At 53.5% G+C, this 18244-nt stretch overlaps 2 protein-coding genes across 4 annotated transcripts; one reads left to right on the forward strand and one right to left on the reverse strand.

Moving 5' to 3' along the window:
- Positions 1-206: 206 nt before the first annotated feature.
- Positions 207-11446, reverse strand: GEMIN7 (gem nuclear organelle associated protein 7). 3 transcript variants are annotated; one of them, XM_025424692.3, is made up of 3 exons: positions 11340-11446; positions 7493-7621; positions 207-991 (listed from the first exon to the last, which is right to left on the reverse strand). In XM_025424692.3, exon 3 carries the CDS (start codon positions 981-983, stop codon positions 588-590), a length of 396 nt encoding a protein of 131 aa, XP_025280477.1. In that variant the 5' UTR covers positions 984-991; positions 7493-7621; positions 11340-11446; the 3' UTR covers positions 207-587. The 3 variants fall into 3 exon arrangements, with proteins under 3 accessions (XP_025280477.1, XP_025280478.1, XP_025280480.1); XM_025424693.3 differs by lacking the exon at positions 11340-11446 and adding an exon at positions 4222-4308 and having other exon boundaries at positions 7493-7545; XM_025424695.3 differs by lacking the exon at positions 7493-7621 and having other exon boundaries at positions 11340-11428.
- Positions 11447-11508: 62 nt separating this feature from the next.
- Positions 11509-17971, forward strand: ZNF296 (zinc finger protein 296). The gene is made up of 3 exons (XM_025424689.3): positions 11509-14555; positions 14784-14933; positions 16891-17971. The coding sequence occupies exons 1-3, from the start codon at positions 14246-14248 to the stop codon at positions 17865-17867; spliced, it is 1437 nt and encodes a 478-aa protein (XP_025280474.1). The 5' UTR covers positions 11509-14245; the 3' UTR covers positions 17868-17971.
- The last annotated feature ends 273 nt before the right edge of the window (positions 17972-18244 follow it).

Consider the following 18244-nt stretch of genomic DNA (forward strand, 5'->3'; position numbering starts at 1 on the left):
AAACCCGGCATTCGAGTAGCTCCAGCCATTCCAGGACCAAGCCAATCTCCACCTTTATCCGAGCTCCTCCCAGCCCCTTGATGTGTCCTCTTCTTGGCCCAGATCCACCGGATTCAGCCCCTGCCCAGCCACCCTTCCACTCCTAAATCTGGCTCCATCCTTGTGTGCTACACTTTAAAAAACAACAACAAAGAACAAGACGCGAATTTTCCTGGGAAAGTCGGTTCTTTAGTAGGAGGACAGTATCCTTCAGGATGGCTGAACTCTGCAACCTCAAAAAACAATTTTCCATTCTGCAATCTGCTTTTCTCACCTACCCCCAGCCCCAGTCTTCAGGAACTGCCATGAGGCCCTATTTCAGAGTTTAGAGTTCTGTGAGGTAGAGCTTTCATTTCAACAGGCTCTAAAATCCTGGGGTTGCAGTGGAATTTTACTGACGAGACCCCGGAGGTCCCAAGAAGCCTGAGTTGCTGGAGCTCGGCTCAAAATTCCAAGGGAATTAGTTGCAAACTCTATGGAGCCCACCAACGTGTGGGCTGGGACCCTGTGGCTAGGCCCACAGCAGAAAGGTGAACCTAGTAACATCCTTACGGCTTGAAGGTGTACGCAATAATGTCACTACACCGCAGCAGCGCCTCCGCCTGCACACCTATCGGCGTCTGCAGCTGCGACACGTAGAAGTTGGCCACGTCCAGGTCGGTGGCTCCAAAGTGGGCAGTCACGTGCACACCCTCGTGCAATGTGAAGCTCACCTGGTGACCCACCATGGCCAGCAGGCTGCGGAGGTAGCGTTCCCGAAGTGCAGCTCGCGCCTGCTGTTCCTGGGATTCCCGAGATTCTTGAACTACTGGAGCCCCCAGGGTTTGGGGAACCTCTGGCTTCGGGGGGGCCCTGCGTCCATCTGGGGCAAAGCCTCGGCTCAAGCCATCAGGACCCCGGGGGAGCCGGAGCACAGACACAGGAATGGTCAGTGGAGTCTGCATTCTTCTGGCTGTTGGGTGAAGAAGAGCAAGAGGTTGTTACAGTGGGAGTGTGGGACTACAAATGAGAGGGAGGCAGGGAGCAGAGGTGTGTCTATCCGTCCTCAACTCAATTTGTCCAAAACCCAGTTCCAGATTCTCCTTCTAAACTCTATGCCCTCCCTCCACCAGGAACCCCTCCCCTGGGAACTGCTACCATCATTCACAAGGTCCATGAGAGCAGAAACTTTCTTTTTATTTTATTTTAATTATTTTTTTTAGCAGAAACTTTTTTTTTAATTTATTTTTTTTTGAAGATTTTATTTATTTATTCATGACAGAGAGAGAGAGAGGCACAGGCAGAGGGAGAAGAAGGCTCCACTCAGGGAGCCCGACGTGGGACTCGATCCTGGGACTCCAGGATCAGGCCCTGAGCCAAAGCCAGATGCTCAACCACTGAGCCACCCAGGCATCCTGAGCAGAAACTTTTGACTGCTTTTATCAGTGTTTTATACCCAGTCCCTGGCAATAAATATTTGCTGAAAGAGAGAACTCCTGCCTCCTCTCCTCTCTCTCAGCCCATCTAACCCAAGGGAGAGGCTCTCTTCCAAATAAATTCCCGGTCACACAGAAGCCAGCTTAAAAGGGCTTCCAGAGGCCAACTCTGGAATGATGTAAACATTAAAACAATGATAGTTACATGGGGGCACCTGGCTGGCTCAGTCAGTAGAACATAGGGCTCTTGATCTCCGGGGTTGTAAGTTCGAGCCCCACCTGGGGTATAGGGATTACTTAAAAATAGAATCTTAAAAAATAAATAAATAAAAAGATAGGTACAATTATAACCCACTGAATAAAATAGAAACCCATGAGTCCATGCTAATTATAAATAAATAAAAGAATACATAAGGAGCTAAAATCCAATGGATACTAAAATTTGTGGATGAGTGTTGGATGAGGTCTAGTGTATGCACAGTCTTAAAGTACTTCCCCACAAAATATTTGTCATAAAGAGTAAACAGTAACTTTCTAAGGGAGGAATCCAGTGGATACTACCTTAACTCAGGCATCAAAGCCATCATGTGCAGGGGTAGGACAAATGGACCCCATGTGCCTCCTGAGGTGATAACACTGAAGGCAGGGCACCACTTCGTGGTATTTCCACCAAAAATGTGTTATTTAAATCTCATGGTGAGGAAACTCAAATTGAGGGACAGTCTACAAAATAAGCCCAAGTTCTTCAAACATATCAAGGTTGTGGGGCGCCTGGCTGCCTGTTGGTAGAGCATATGATTCTTGATCTTGAGGTTAGAAGTTCGAGTCCCACGTTGGGCACGGCACTTACTTTAAAAAAAAAAAAATCAAGGTCATAAAAGACAAAGAAAGCCTGAGGGGGTTAAATATATATAGTTGACCCTGGAACAACCTGGGAGTTAGGGCACTGACCCCCTACACAATTGAAAATCCAGGCATAACTTTTGATTCCCCAAAACTCAACTACTGCCTAGCCTACTATTGACTGGAAGCCTTACTGATCACATAAAGAGCAGATTAATATATATTTTATAAGTTATTTGTATTATATACTGCATCCTTACAATAAAGTAAGCTAGAGAAAAGCAAATTTTATGAAAAAAATCATACAGAAGGGAAAATACGTTTACAGTGTTGTACTGTATTTATTGAAAAAAAAAAATCCATGTATACGTGGACTGATGCAGTTCAAACCGGTGTTGTTCAAGGATCAACTCTTGTTGATGTATTCTGAGCCTAATGCTTCTCTCTCTCCACTGCCCACATCCTGGTCTAGCCACCATCACTTCCTGCTTGGACTACTGAAGCCAGGTCCTCCCTGGACCCCTGGCTTCCACTTTCACTGTCCTCTTACCCCCAAGTCTTTCCCCACACACACAGCCAGAGGCACCTGCTTAACACCCAATACCTGCCATCTACCACCCAAGTCAGGTTGCATCCCTCCTCCACTAGGAGCCCTTCCCTGGCTCCCACCTCACCCTGAGTCAAAGCTAAAGTCAATGGCCCTGCGTGCTCCGTACCCTGCCAGCACCCTCTCTAACCCAGCCTCACCTGCCTCTTTGCCACCGAAGTCCCTCTCAGACCCTTGCACCTTGACACTCCCTCTGCTTTTACCACCTGTCTGCCTCCTTGGAGCAGGCTATCTTCAAGTCCCCCTGTACATCCCATCCAGCCCCCCTTAGCTTCATCTCTCTTCACAGGACACAGAACTCTTCTGACATGCTATATATCATTCTGCTTATGGCCTTTGTCCCTTGCTAGAGACCTGCCTCCCTGTGGGCAGCGGCCTGGCTTTTTGCCTCCTGCTGTATCTCCAGCTCCTGGAACACTGTGTGGCGGTGGCACAGACACCAGGCCCCTTAAATATTGCTCCTGCTTGAATGAATGGAGGGGAGACTGAGCTCCCAGGCCAGCTTAGCAAGAGACACTTTCCTTGGGTCAGCCTGGGTGGCTCAGTGGTTAAGTGTCTGCCTTCAGCCCAGGTCGTGATCCCAGGGTTCTGGGATCAAGTCCCTCTCAGGTTCCCCACAGGAAGCCTGCTTCTTCCTCTGCCTATGTCCTTGCCTCTCAATGTGTCTCTCATGAATGAATGAATGAAGAAAAGAAAGAGCCAAGTTAAAAAAAAAAGAGAGTTTCCTCTTTCACTGTATGGAGAAATGGTACTGATGACCACCTCAGCGTGTAACCAGGATTTAACAGGCTCATGTGGGACATGGTAGCCTCTCTAGAAAAGTTTAGGTATGATTGTTTCCCCATCTGTAAAATAGGGATGGTAAGAGGATCCACTGCATGGGGTTGTCCTGGGGACTAAATGCCCTAACAATCATACGGTGTTTAATGTGGGGACACATTAAGGGCCAATGTTGTGATGTTGGTTGCATATAGGGAAGTGCCAGTTCTATGAGCAAGCTTGGGGGGTGTCTAAGTTTCAGATAGCTGCACCCCTCTCTGTGGCTTAGTTCTCTCTGTGGTAATCACTGGGGCACCTGGGTGGCTCAGTGGTTGAGCATCTGCCTTCGGCTCAGGTCGTGATCCTGGGATCCAGGGATTGAGTCCCACATCTGGCTCCCCACAGGGAGCCTGCTTTTCCTTCTGCCTATGTCTCTGCCTCTCTCTGTGTGTCTCTCATGAATAAATAAATAAAATCTTTTAAAAACTAAAAATAAAGTGATTACTGGAACAATTGACAAATTTTAGGCACCCAGTGTCCCATCCCTGGGCCACTCACAGTACGGAGGAGATGGAGATGATCTTTTTCCTTGTTACCCTCTTCCTGTCTCTACAGCCAACTGTGAGCTCCTTGCAAGAAAGGACCCTGCAGAGAAATGGGCCAAGGCTGTAGATGAGGGTCTCTCAACCTCAGCATGGTTGATGTTTGGGGCAGGATCACTCTTTGTCATGTTGTGGGGGGCTGTCAGGTGCAGAGGTGTAGGATTTTAGCAGCAGCCTAGGTCTCTACCCACTAGATGCCAGTAGTATCCCCAACGCCCACTCCAAACTGTGACTACCAAAACTGTCTCCCATTGGTGAATAGTATGGTGTGAGTTATATCTCATAAAGCCTTTTTTAAAAAAAAGCTGTTTGGAGTTTTTTGTTGTTGCTGCTGTTTAAGTAATCTCTATATCCAGCATGGGGCTTGAAATTATAACCCTGAGATCAAGAGTTAGTTCCATGCTGTACCGACTGAGCCAACCAGATCCCGCTAAAACCTTTTCTAAAAAAGTTCTCCATATATTGGGGTACCTGGCTGGCTCAGTCAGTAATATGTAACTCTTTTTTTTTTTAGATTTTATTTATTTATTCATAAGAGACCCAGAGAGAGAGGCAGAGACACAGGCAGAGGGAGAAGCAGGCTCCATGTAGGGAGCCCGACGTGAGACTCGATCCTGGGACTCCAGGATCACGCACTGAGCTGAAGGCAGGCGCTAAACCGCTGAACTACCCAGGCGTCCCTTGCACGAAATTCTTGATCTCAGGGTTGTAAATTCCAGCCCCACATTGGGGGTAGAGATTACATAAAATTAAATTAAATTAAATTAAATTAAATTACAATGAAATGAGGGCAGCCCTGGTGGCTCAGCGGTTCAGCGCTGCCTTCAGCCAGGGTGTGATCCTGGAGACCCGGATTGAGACCCACGTCGGGCTCCCAGTATGGAGCCTGCTTCTCCCTCTGCCTGTGTCTCTGCCTCTCTCTCTCTCTGTGTCTCTCATGAATAAATAAAATATTTTTTAAAAATTAAATGAAATCAAATAAGTAGATAAAGGGGCAAAGCTTATGTTTGCTTTACCCCAATAAATTTTTTTAAAAATGGGTACCTGGGTGGCTCAGTAGTTGAGCATCTGCCTTTGGCTCAGGTCGTGATCTCGAGGTCCTGGGATCTATGTCTCTGCCTTTCTCTGTGTCTTTCATGAATAAATAAATAAAATCTTTTTAAAAATTTTAAGAAGGGATCCCTGGGTGGCTCAGCGGCTTAGCGCCTGCCTTAGCCACCTGCCTTCGGCCCAGGGCATAATCCTGGAGTCCTGGGATCGAGTCCTGTGTCGGGCTCCCTGCATGGAGCCTGTTTCTCCCTCTACCTGTGTCTCTGCCTCTCTGTGTCTTTCATGAATAAATAAATAAAATCTTAAAAAAAAAAAAGAAGTTTAAAAAATTTTAAGAAAAAATTTAGTGGATACATTCTTAGAAATGATATCTACCAAAAAAAAAAGTTCTCAATATTTTGCCAAATGTCCCAGCAGGGGACAAAATAAAAATGTCTATAGTTGAGAACCACTGGTGTAGACAAACAGATGGGGGGCGGGGCGGGGATAAAGATGGCTACTCAACTCCTGAACATATTCACATCACTGAGAACCAGAGAAATGCAAATTAAAGCTATGGTGCTATAAGATTCTTCACCTCTAGGATTAGGGAAGATTAAACAAAGGCTGATGAAGGATTATGTTGGTGCAGCTGTAGAGAAACATCTTCATATTCCTTAGGCCTAAGGGTATAAATTAGGACAGCCTCAAAGAGGGAAAGCTGGACAGTATCCATGAAAACTGCCAAAGTTGCTGGTCATTCTGCCCACAAAGAGCTCAGAGCAGGGGCCTTTTAGCTGCTCCCCTTGTTATGCCTTTTACAGTCTGTACTATTCAAAGTAACTTTTCAAAGATTTTATTTTGGGGGAATCCCTGGGTGGCTCAGCGGTTAAGCACCTGCCTTTGGGCCAGGACGTGATCCTGGAGTCCCGGGATCAAGTCCCACATTAGGGTCGCTGCATGGAGCCTGCTTCTCCCTCTGCCTATGTCTCTGCCTCCCTCTCTCTGTATCTCTCATGAATAAATAAATAAAATATTAAAAAAAAGATTTTATTTTATTTTATTGACGTCATCTCTACCCCAACATGGGGCTCAAACCCACAACCCTGAGAACAAGAGTCACATACTCTAACAATCGAGGCAGCTGGCGCCCCCTCAGAGTAATTTTTTTTAATTCTGATTTTGTTTTGTTTTTTTTTTAATTTTTTTTAAAATTTATTTATGATAGTCACACACACAGAGAGAGAGAGGCAGAGACATAGGCAGAGGGAGAAGCAGGCTCCATGCACCGAGAGCCCGACGTGGGACTCGATCCGGGGTCTCCAGAATCGCACCCTGGGCCAAAGGCGGGTGCTAAACCGCTGCGCCATCCAGGGATCCCCTAAATTCTGATTTTGAAAAGAAAGTGGCATATTATACTGCTTCCATGTCCCTGGAAAAGATGTGAGCTTCCCGGGGCATCTGGCTGGCTCAGTTGGTAGAGCATGCATCTCTTGATAGGGTGGTCTTTGGAGCCTACTTAAAATAAAACTTCAAAAAAAAAACTAAAGTGAAAATGAAAATGTTAGATTCCCTCTCAGGAATCTGAACTTCCTCTCCCCATCCTTACCCACTCCCCAAACTTTCTGTCTCAGCCCAGACCTTTCTCAGGGTCTAAGCTGCCAAGCCCTACAGACCAGACCCCTCCCTGCACCATTGGTGGCCCAAATTGAATCCTTACTAGAAGTCAGCAAATGTTCTCTTGTAAAGGGCCCAACAGTAAATATTTTATGCTTTGGGCTACAAAGTCTGTCACAACTACAAGCAGGCAGCCAGAGACAGATATGAAAGCAATGAATACGGCTGTTCCCCCTTAGAACCGTACTTATTGGGGCACTGCAATTTGAATTTTGTATAATTTCAGGCACCCACGAAAATTCTTAAAGTTTTCCAAGCACTTAAAAATGTAAAACCCGGGCACCTGAATATCTCAGTGGCTTAGCATCTACCTTAGGCTCAGGGCATGATCCCAGGGTCCCAGGATGGAGTCACACATCAGGCTCCCCAGAGGGAGCCTGCTTCTCCCTCTGCCTGTGTCTCTACCTTTCTCTGTGTGTCTCTCATAAATAAATAAGTAAGGTCTTCCAAAAAAAAAAAAAAAGTAAAACCCATGCTTGGCTGGTGGGCCATACAAGCCAGAGAGGCAGGCCAGAGCTTACCCCACTGCAGAGCAGGTGAAGATGTGGATTCAGGAAGGCAGGTGGTTCTTATTCCCTCCAGACTCACTACAAGGGATCTGGGCAGGTCACTGCGACTCTACAAGCAGCCTCCCTGCTTCGGTTCCTCATCTGTGAAATGGAAATTAAAAAATAACAAAAATAAAAAGACCTCCTAGGATTTCACAGTGTCCTGGACTCCTCTCCGCTTTCTTTCTTTTTTCTTTTTTTTAGATTTTATTTATTTATTCATGACAGAGAGAGAGAGAGAGAGAGAGAGAGAGGCAGAGGGAGAAGCAGGCTCCCTGCAGGGAACCCGATGACGTGGGAACCGGGCATGAGACTTGATCCCTGGTCCCCAGGATCATGCCCCCGCTGAAGGCGGCGCTAAACGGCTGAGCCACCCAGGCTGCCCTCCTCCCCACTTTCTTTGCCACCCACATTCCATCCGTCAAAAAGGCCCATGAGCTCCACCTTCAAAATTGTACCCAGAATCCAGCAAATCCTCACCCTCCCCCCGCCCCCATCCCACTCTGTCTCCTCCTCCTGTCACCTGCCACCTGGTCTACACCAGTCTCCTCCCCACTGGGCCCCCAGCTGCCACCTTCACCCTACAGCCTGCTCCCTACGCAGACTCGGCCGTCAGGGTTCCTATTAGAACTAAGTCCAAAAAAGAACTAAGTCCAAGCACACTCCTCCTCTGCTCGGAGCTCTCCCATGGCTCCCACATCACCAAAAGCAAAAAGCCTAAGCCCTCACAACAGCCACAAGACCCTATCAGCTCTCTGACCTCATATCCTGCCCCTCCACCCTTTGCTCGATGCTGTTTGTCCTTGAACATGTCAAGCACATTCTTTCCTGGAACCCTCTTCCGGATGGGAGACTGATCGATTTCTGCATACATGGCTCACCCTCCCTCAGTTCGCTCCGGTCCCTGCCCAAACATCCCCCTTTACAGGGAGGAAGACAGTAGCCCCTTCAGCCTGAATTATCTTGTCTCCACGGCACTATTGCCTCCTGAAGATATGCATTCGTTTACCTACATGATGTCCGTTCTGCCACAGAACACACGACATTGAGAGAAAGGACACATCCAATTATTTCCCAACTCCACCCCCAGCCCCACCCAGGGCCTGGCAAACAGGGGGAGCTCAGTAAATATTTGTTGAAGGTATGAAAAGATTCACCCCTCCACATTATCCGAGGGCCTGTTCCGTGCCCAGCACACCTGGGGCGGTGCTGGGGTCACAGCTGTTGAGTGAAACAACCTGGCCTTGCTGTCACAGTTCAGTGGGTGACACAGACTTGTCTCCAGACAATGTGGACCCAGGGTGGGCAGGGCTGGAATGAACTACAAGGCTAGGGGCCTCAGGTGCCCAGAGGGGCTGCCTGGCCTGACCTGGCCTGGGGGCAAGAGATAGCTGGCCAGCAAGGGTGTTGTACTTGAGCACAGGCCCAAAAGGAAGGAGGAACAGAGTCATGTAGAGATCTGAGGGGGGAAAGCATTCCAGCCAGCGGGAACAGCAAATGCAAAGGCCACAGAAGCCTGTGACTTTGAAGCAAAGCAAGGAGGCCAGCCAATGTGGAGGAGGGGGGAGCAGGGGCAGATCGTGCAGGGAGAGGCTTTGATGCCAGGACCTGGCTCTCTACTCTGAGCGACACAGAACCCAGGGGACGGGTTCTGAGCAGAAGAGGGATGGGTCGTGGCTTCGAATTTCACATGATCCTTCTGCCTGTGTACGGAGACAGCGGACTGTGAGAGACAAGGGAGAAGCAGGGAGCCCAGGCAGGAAGCCACTGCGGTGGCCCAGGCAGGCAGAGGAGGGTGCCTGGGACAGGGCGGGGACTGCACAGGTGGGGAAAAGTGATCAGACCAGGGTTTGTTGAAGGTCAAAAGCCCTCACTATTTGCTGATGGACTGAGGGGAGAACCAAGGCGGACTCTCCGGGTTTTCCCTGACGGGGAAGACCACAGTAAACGGGATGTATGGGATATATACATTTTTCTTTTTTTTACATTTTTACTTTATTTATTTTTAAAAGATTTTATTTATTTATTCATGAGAGACACACGGAGACAGGCAGAGACACAGGCAGAGGGAGAAGGAGGCTCCACGCAGGGAGCCTGATATGGGACTTGATCCCGGGATTCCAGGATCATGCCCTGGGCTGAAAGCAGGCGCTCAACCACTGAGCCACCCAGGGATCCCTACATTTTTATTTAAATTCCAGTTAGTTAATACACACTGCTATATTAGTTTAGTGGGTATAATATACATTTTCTTTATTTGACCACTACCACTGTAAATGGGATTAAAGGATATACACATTTTCTAATTTACCTGGCCACTGCAATCCAACCTTACTAAGAGTCATCAGCCCCCAGGGTTTTCACCCAACCTAGGTTAACACTTGAGTGATTTAAGAGAAACACCCTAGTCTCTAGGGCTAGTACTGAACAAAGAAACGGTCACAAATTATGTTAAATCCCTGGATGAAACAAAAGTAAGGGTGGACCAGTGTACAGACCTGCTTTATCTGTTAGGGAAAACTGAACGGGGACGGGTCCTGCCATGTGATTCCCAATCCCCATTTTCTGGAGGAGGAAACTAGAACTGAGAAATGGCAAATCACTTACTGGGTCCAAGCTGTCTGGGTGGTACGAAAAGGGAGCAAACCCAGGTTGGCCTGACAACAGATCCAGGCCATCACCCCTGCCCTCAGCAGGAAAGATTTGTTCCCCGCCAGCACTGGAGGGCCACCAGAGCTTTTGGAACCAAGGTGTGATCTGATAAAGAATGGATATAGGAAAGGTCACCTAGGGTGTGCCCAAGAAGGCAAAAGCAGGCATTATCCATGCTCCCTGGTGACCAGGCTTCAGAATCCTTTATCCTTTCAGTCTCCAGGCCAAGGATTTCCCTCCTGAGGATTTCAGAAAAATGTCCAGGCCCATCCCTCACTACTTGAAAAGCTAATCAAGGGGCACCTGGGTGGCTCAGTGGTTGAGCATCTGCCTTTGGGTCAGGTCCTGATCCTGGGGTCCCGGGGTCCTGGGATGAAGTCCCGCACTGGGTTCCTTGCAAAGAGCCTGCTTCTACCTCTGCCTATGTCTCTGCCTCTGTGTGTGTGTGTCTCATGAATAAATAAATAAAATCTTAAAAAAAAAAAAAAAGTTAATCGAATAGTTAAGACTCCAGAGCTCGTCACTTGGGTCATGAGCAAGGGCAGGAGATTTGCAGACCTCCCTTACAGCGGCCTCAGTGCGCACTTCCAAGAAAATGGCAATGATCATTCAGGGGACAAACATCTGCCAGGGGAGGGAACTAGATGAGTTGCCAGGTTAACAGAGCTCGGCGAATTAACCAAAGTGCTGACCGGTCGCCCCCCGCCACACACACACCCCGAACCCCCAGCCCCGCGTCCTTCCCCTCCCCTCTGCCCCCGCCCCCCGCCGGTCAGTTCCTTCTCCACTCCGCCCTGGCCACCCACAGGCTGGCCTTTTCTTATACTAAGTAGGTCCTCCGGGCCCCCAGGCGTCCGTGGCCCCCGCGCCGCCTGGGCTGGGGGTCCTGGCGGCTCAGCCCCGCGCGCGACGCCGTCCCGCCAGAGCGGGAAGCCCGGGCGGCGGCCGCGATCCTCGCCCCCGAGCCCCGGGAGGCGCGGGAAGGTCCCGGCCCCGAGTCCCGGGGCGGCCGCGCGGGGCCCCGAACGCGCCCGCGGCCGGCGCGCTGCAGGCGCGGACCTGCCCCGTCCCGCCCCCCCGACTCCGCACGCGGCCGGGCGGCCGGGCCCCGGGAGAGGGAAGGCACCGCGCGGTGCTCGCGCCCCGCCGCCGACACCCCGACACTCACCGCGGTCCGCGGCGGCCGCGCTCCCACTTCCGCCGGCGCCCCGGCTGCAGAGGCCCGGGCGGGCCGCGAGCCGCCCAGCCTGCGTTCCGCCCGCCCCGCCGCCGCCGCCCCACGTGGTGCGGGGCGGGCTCCCGCGCTCCGAGGCCCGCGCGGCCCCGCGCCCACCCGCCTGCCACCTGGCCCGTCGCCTGCATCCGCACCGCCGGCCTGCGAGGTGGGGCCGGCCGGGATGCCCGCCTTACGGAAGAAGAAACAGGTTCAGAACCCGGAGGACGTCCCCCGCGCGCTGAGCTAAGGACGAGCTTCGGGGGTTTGCGCCCCCTCCCCCTCCACGTGCATGCCTTGCCCTTCACCTGCGCCCGGGACCCCCGCTCCCCGCCTTGGAAACCCGCGCCCGCCGCGCAGCACACGGAGGGAAGAAAGGCTCGCAGAGGGCCGGGGCTGGGGGCTGGACCGCGGTGGCCGCTCTGCCTCGCAGTCCTCACAAAGGGGGAAACAGACCTTGAAGGATGCAGTGTCTGACCTCGAGTGCTTTGGAACGTGGGTCTTGGGGCTCAGATTAGAATTCCTTCCTTCCACACTTTTTCAGTACGATAGAGGCTTGGTGGACCCTCCACTTCCCACCAGACCCCCCCCAGGCCTCGTTCCTGGCACACAGGCCCTCTGCGGCCTCTATTGAGAGCCTGTGCATAGCAGAAGGCTCAATACACATTTGTTTTTGGTTGTTGTTTTTTTAAATATTTTTTTTATTTATTCATGGGAGAGGCAGAGGGAAAAGCAGGCTCCCTGGAGGAAGCCTGATGGAGGACTGGATCCGAGGACCCGAGATCACGACTTGAGCCGAAGGCAGATGCTCAACCACTGAGCCACCCAGGTGCCCTACACATTTGTTAACTGAACTATGAACAAGGAGAAGCTCTGTGAATGAGGCCAACCTACCTCCTGCCCTCTTAGGACCTACATCATTAAGGAGGGCCGGGAGGGGCACATAGAGGGTATACATGAGCAAATACCTCAGCCAGATCCTTCAAGGCTTGCGATGAGTGATAAAATAAAAGGAATAAAATAAGGGTAACAAGTGGCACAGTTGGCGGAACTCCTTTAATTGGGCGCTCAGGGCACCTGGGTGGCTCAGTGGTTGAGCGTCTGCCTTCTGCTCAGGTCATGATCCCAGGATCCTGGGATGAGTCCCGCATCAGGCTCTCCTCTGCCTATATCTCTGCCTCTCTCTGTGTGTCTCTCACGAATAAATAAACTTAAAAGAAAAAATTGGGTGGTCAAAGGAGGTGGCCGTGAAGAAGCCCCCTTTGATGACAGATGGGGAAGCTGAGAGCCAGGAAAGAATTGAGGACAGATGGAGGTCATGGTGCAAGGCCTTCAGCAGGGTGGGGCTACATTAGATACAGTGGTCAGTGCTCTCGAGAGGATAATTGAGCTCAGCTCTGAATAACAATATGAGGAACCCTCTGGCCTGGAGCAGTACTCCAGGGAGATTAGCATGTGAAGTTCACTGGGAGCTGGGCTGGGGACTCTGGGGAGGACAGACCCTGGCCCTGACCTCAGGGGGCTTGTGTCCGGTGGGGGTGGGGAGGGGAGAGAGGACAGTCAACAAATAGATCTATGTTATGATGTGGCCAGTGCCAGGAAGAAAAAAAAAAAAAAACTTGTAAGGGTTGGAGGGTGGGGCAGGGTGTCGATGCCACTTCAAACAGTGATCAGAACTGAGCTGCTTTGCGGAGGGAAGTTCAAGGAGGCCCCCGTGGAGGGAGGTGACACAGTTGCCTGTTTGCTTTTAATGGTGATTCCAGGTTTTGGAGCAGAGCAGATGGATCTATAGGATCTCAACCCTCCTGGCCTTAAACTATCCCTCAAGGCTCTGGTCTCAGAAAACTAAAGATTTTTAAGTGGGCAAAAGACCCTCTTGGGTCTGATCTCATTTTCTCACAAAACTCAATCACCCATGCCCTCCCCCCTTCCTTGTTATTCTTGAACACACAAGGCTAGCTGGTCCCCTCACCTCCCTCAAGTCTCAATTCCACCATGTTCTACCCTGGAGAAAAGTGAGCCTCCCCCCTTGACCCCAGTAACCCTTTATAATCCCTCCTCGATTTATTTAGCCCCATTGCAACTTGGAAGGCACTCCAAGTTTTGCAGTTACTTCTTTGAGCCTGTCTCCCTCAGAAATAAACTGTGTTAGGCCAGGGATTCTTTTCTTTAAAGATTTTATTTATTCATGAGAGACACACAGAGAGAGGCAGAGACATAGGCAGAGGGAGAAGCAGCTCCCTGCAGGGTCCTGATGCAGGGCTGGATCCCAAAACCCCAAGATCATGACCTGAGCTGAAGGCAGATGCTCAACCATTGAGCCACTCAGGTGCCCCTTATTTTCTGTCTTGTTCACGGCTCTATCCTCAGTGCTTAGAGCAGAACCCAGTGCACAGTGAATGCTCAAAAAATGTTTGTCCACTGGATTTTTGTTGTAATGCATTTAATGGAACAGTCCCGATTACTCATAGGCGCCCAGGGAGAAACGTGGCCCTTACTGTTATGTCTCTCTCGCCGGGAGTGTGCGTGGGCACCGTGCGCCTTAGTTGCACCCGCCCCTAAAACGGAATCAGAAGTAGCAGTTTGTGTGCGTGGTCGTGAGACCTGGGCGTCATTAAGATTTGGTCCCTAAGAAAATGCAGTGGGCTCGGCTTTGATCAAGCGGGGCTGCCGCCCGGGGCCCCTGCGGGGCCGCCCCAGCCTCTCCCGTCAGGCCCCGCCCCCCGGGGGCGGAGCCACGGGCCGGGCCAGCACGTGTAAGAGTTCGCCGCGGGTCGCCGCAGTCACTCACCTGAGCGCCACGGACTGAGAGCGCACGGCCCTCGCGTCCTCCGCCCGCCAGCCCGCCCGGCCCGCGACCCATGTCCCGCCGCAAGGCCGGCTGCACGCCCCGCCGAGTCGACCCCGCGCCCGCCTCCAGCACCGACGACGAGATGGAGATGCCGGACCTCGTCATCGAAGTGAAGCCCGAGCCAGACGCGCGGCCCCTGCAGGCCCCGGGGCTGGGGCTCTTCTCCCCGAAGGAAGTGCCCGCGCCCGCGCCGGGGCGGTTCGACGGCGAAGCCCGCCACTCCCCCGGGCCCGAGCCCGTGCCCGCCGGGAGCCCTCTCCACGCCCTCGGCGCGCGGAACCAGTGGGCGCTGTGGACGCCGCTGATCGGCAACCCTCGCGGTGAGCGCCCCCTGCCCCTGCCCCGCCTCCCTCCCGCTTCACTTGGGGCGGGGGGCGCCCTCCTCCAGGCTCCGACCCCCGACCCCCTACCCCCGGCCCGGCCTTATTTCTCCTGCCAGGTCCCGGCCTCCAGCCCCCATTCTGACCTTTGGGTTTTCCCTCACCGTCGGCACCCCCAGCCCCCATCCTGGCCCCACCCCACGCTTACCACCCGCTTCCTCCCAGCAGACCGCCAGCCCTGGACGGACAAACACCCAGATCTGTTGACCTGCGGCCGTTGCCTGCAGACCTTTCCGTTGGAGGCCATCACTGCTTTCATGGACCACAAGAAGTTGGACTGTCAGCTTTTTAGAGGCCCCAGCCCCTGCCAGGGCTCAGGTGAGTCAAGCCGGGATGCAGTCCCCCTCTCAAGCTCAAAGGCCCGGCTTCCTGTGGGAGAAGGGGCTGAGCTGGACAGGCGGGGCAGTGAGCACTACTTCCCCTTTCTCGCTCCCCTTCGGGTGCAGCCTAGGCGTGGCCAGGGCCTGCCCTGTCCTAGGGCTGGGACTAGTGGTGAGCGGGGTGGGTGGGGGTGGGGGCTGGGCATGGAGGAGGGCCGCCCACAGGGTGTGGCCAGCCCCTGAAGCCTGGTCTGGGGATTTGCCACACACACACCCCCAATCTGGTTTCACTTCTCCTTCCCCATGGCCAGAAATAACTGGCCAGGTGGCTGGACCAGTGTGGCAGTAGGGGGACCTCTGGGGAGGGCAGCAGCCTGGGGGAGGGGAAGCTGAGGACAACTGGAAGAGGCATGGCTGCCCCCTCCCACCTCTTGATTGCTTCTGATTGAGGAGCTAGTGCATTCGCTCAGAGCCCCGGAAGGGGCTTCTGGCTTTCCTCTCTGATGGAATCTCCCAGCCCTGCACGCTGGGAAGCCCCTGGTTTGGGTCAGGTCCTGGGTGTCTGGACACCTGGGTTCCTTCCCTTGGGAGGGAATGAGCCCTTAACTTGGTGCTAGACTCGTGGTGAGCTTTTGGTCATCACAGGCTGAGGCTCCTCCAAACCTATAAATTTCCATCCCCTGGCCCATGCCCAGGATTTTTGGGAAATGGAATTCTATTAAGGCCTGGGCTGGGGGTGGTTGGGGGGAGGGTCCTGTAGTGGGGCCGGGGGAGGGGCTGAGAATCAGCTGTAGACTTGAAGCCAGCAGGTGGTCTGGTGGCCTAGGGAGGGGCCTTGATGGAATCACTGGAACACTCCCAGGTGCTTGGACTTGGAGCCCTGTGGGCACCTCAACCACGTGAGCTCAGCTCCTGTTTATTGAGGGCGCACAGGGACCAAAATATTCAGTTCTCCGTTCATGGTCACAACAACCCTAGAAAGGACAGGATCTTTGGGGGCCCCATATTCTAACACATGAGAAACCTGAGGACCAGAGAGGAGTGTTTCTCACCCAAGGTCACACAGCTAGGGAACGGGAGAGGTCAGGCCAGGCTGACACCCACCAGCCCCCATCTGTGCTCCTGCCCCTGGTGTTGGATCAGGAAAGCCACCCCCTTCCAAGACTGGCTAGAATTTGAAAAGTAAAGGCAAATGCTTTACTGGGAGTACCTGGAAGGTCTAGAGAAAACATCCAGTTTGTGGGGGGTTTTTAATTTGAGGTCTGTGCAGGGGGACCTACCTTACTGACCCACCCCGACCTCTAGGTGGCTGCTAGGGCTTCTCCCCACTTGTTGGGCCTTGGCCCCCTCTTCTACAAAGTAGGGAACAGGAGACCCTGCATGGGACCCATGAACTTGGGAGCCTTGCACAGAAACCCGCTCAGTAATCAATCCAGCAATCTTTCCTGAAAACCTGTCTTGCCCTCCCTGGGTCTGTGGGCTGAACCCCCAACTCCACCTTTCCAAGCTTGTGACCTGGGGGAAACGTCTTGGCCTGTTTTACCATCTGGAAGAAAATGAGAGGTTTTAATTCTCGCTTAGGTGGAAAGTGGAATGAGTGGCGGGGTGATGGCTGGTGCCCAGCATGGGGAGATTGGTCCAGTCTCCAGTAAGGCCGTCCTGACCCCCTCCACTCCCCATCTCTGCTAGAAAATAGCACTCCTCTGTCCCCCACTCTGCTTTCACTTTCTTGAAGATTTTCCAACACAGAAAGGATCCCCAGATAGCCCCCATCCACTCCACAGGTTTTTCTCACTAGTCTGTCCACTCACTTCTGAACCTCAGCTTCTGAAGACAGGGAATGCATTCTCAGCCCCTGGAACAGGGCCATTCTTGCAGCAGGCAGCCAACTGGCAGGTGCGAGTGGGACTTCTGCTTTCACGCATCTCCCTAACAGCCAGCCCTTCTCTTTGCAGAGCGCAAGGACCCCAAGGCCCTGAGCTGCTTCCGCTGCGGGAGGCAGTTCACGGGGGCCTGGAAACTGCTGCGCCATGCCCAGTGGGACCACGGACTGTCCATCTACCAGACGGAAGCTGAGGCCCCAGAGGCCCCACTACTGGGCCTGGCCGAGGTAGCTGCTGCTGTGTCGGCCGTGGTGGGGCCCGAAGCGGAGGCCCAGGGCCCCCGAATGAGCATCGTCCCCAGGCGGAGCCCCACCTGCCCTGTGTGCGCAAAGACCCTCAGCTCCTTCAGTAACCTCAAGGTGCACATGCGCTCACACACCGGCGAGCGGCCCTATGCCTGTGACCAGTGTCCCTATACCTGTACCCAGAGCAGCAAGCTCAACCGCCACAAGAAGACCCACCGGCAGCCCCAGCCCCAGAGCCCCTGCAGGGCTGAAGCCAGTCAGGAACAGGCCTCTGCCACTGCCCCTCCTGAGCCAGCTGCTCACGCTGCAGCCCCAGCCAGCACCCTCCCATGTGGTAGAGGTGGGGAGGGTGCCGGGGCCGCTGCCACTGCAGGCGTCCAGGAACCGGGGGCTCCTGGCGGTGGGGCTCAAGTAGGCCCTGGTGGGGCCAGCTGGGGACCTAACACCAAGGTAGAGAGAACTGAACCTGCTAAGAGTGAGCTGTCCCCAAAGAAGATGCCAAAGCCAGTGGGCAAGAGCCGCGGGCCTGGGGGCAGCTGTGAGTTCTGCGGGAAGCACTTTACCAACAGCAGCAACCTGACGGTGCACCGGCGCTCCCACACGGGCGAGCGGCCCTACTCCTGCGAGCTCTGCTCCTATGCCTGTGCCCAGAGCAGCAAGCTCAATCGCCACCGCCGCATGCATGGCCTGGGGCCCGGCAGCCCCCGCTTCGAGTGTCCCCATTGCTGTGTGCCCTTCGGCCTGCGGGCCACCCTGGACAAACACCTGCGGCAGAAGCACCCCGAGGTGGGTGGGGAGGCCTGAGCCTTGGGCACACCCTCCCTGCTGCTCCTGGTACCACTGGGGCTGCCGCTCGTTCATCTCCTTGTCCTTTCTCTGCTGCAAGTAAATCTGCCCGCCTAGCTACACGCGTGTTTGGACTCTGGCTTTCTTGGGGTATCTGAGGTGGGGCGGGTGGACGGCTGGACGGACCGGTTTGGGGTGAGGGGCAAGGCCGGCCCCCAGTGCCCCGGGCACGGCAAGACTGGCACAGAAAGCTGTGCTCCCGGTTCCCAGTGTGGGCGAGGCCAGGGCAGGGGCCGAGGCGAGGGCGGGGAGAAGCCTGGACCTGTCACCAGAGGCCCCTGGGCAGAGTCCTGGGCCATCTTCCACATGCTAGGTGCTGGGCCCTTCCCCACCAC

This window comes from Canis lupus, chromosome 1 (genome assembly GCF_003254725.2).
Source record: "Canis lupus dingo isolate Sandy chromosome 1, ASM325472v2, whole genome shotgun sequence".
NCBI lineage: Eukaryota > Metazoa > Chordata > Mammalia > Carnivora > Canidae > Canis > Canis lupus.

Bases quoted from the DNA above. Each gene is read 5' to 3' on its own strand.
- ZNF296 (XM_025424689.3), top strand. From the start codon at position 14,246: ATGTCCCGCCGCAAGGCCGGCTGCACGCCCCGCCGAGTCGACCCCGCG. The intron at 14,556-14,783 runs GTGAGCGCCCCC...TCCTCCCAGCAG, and splicing joins GCTGATCGGCAACCCTCGCG to ACCGCCAGCCCTGGACGGAC. The intron at 14,934-16,890 runs GTGAGTCAAGCC...TTCTCTTTGCAG, and splicing joins CAGCCCCTGCCAGGGCTCAG to AGCGCAAGGACCCCAAGGCC.
- GEMIN7 (XM_025424692.3), bottom strand. From the start codon at position 983: ATGCAGACTCCACTGACCATTCCTGTGTCTGTGCTCCGGCTCCCCCGG.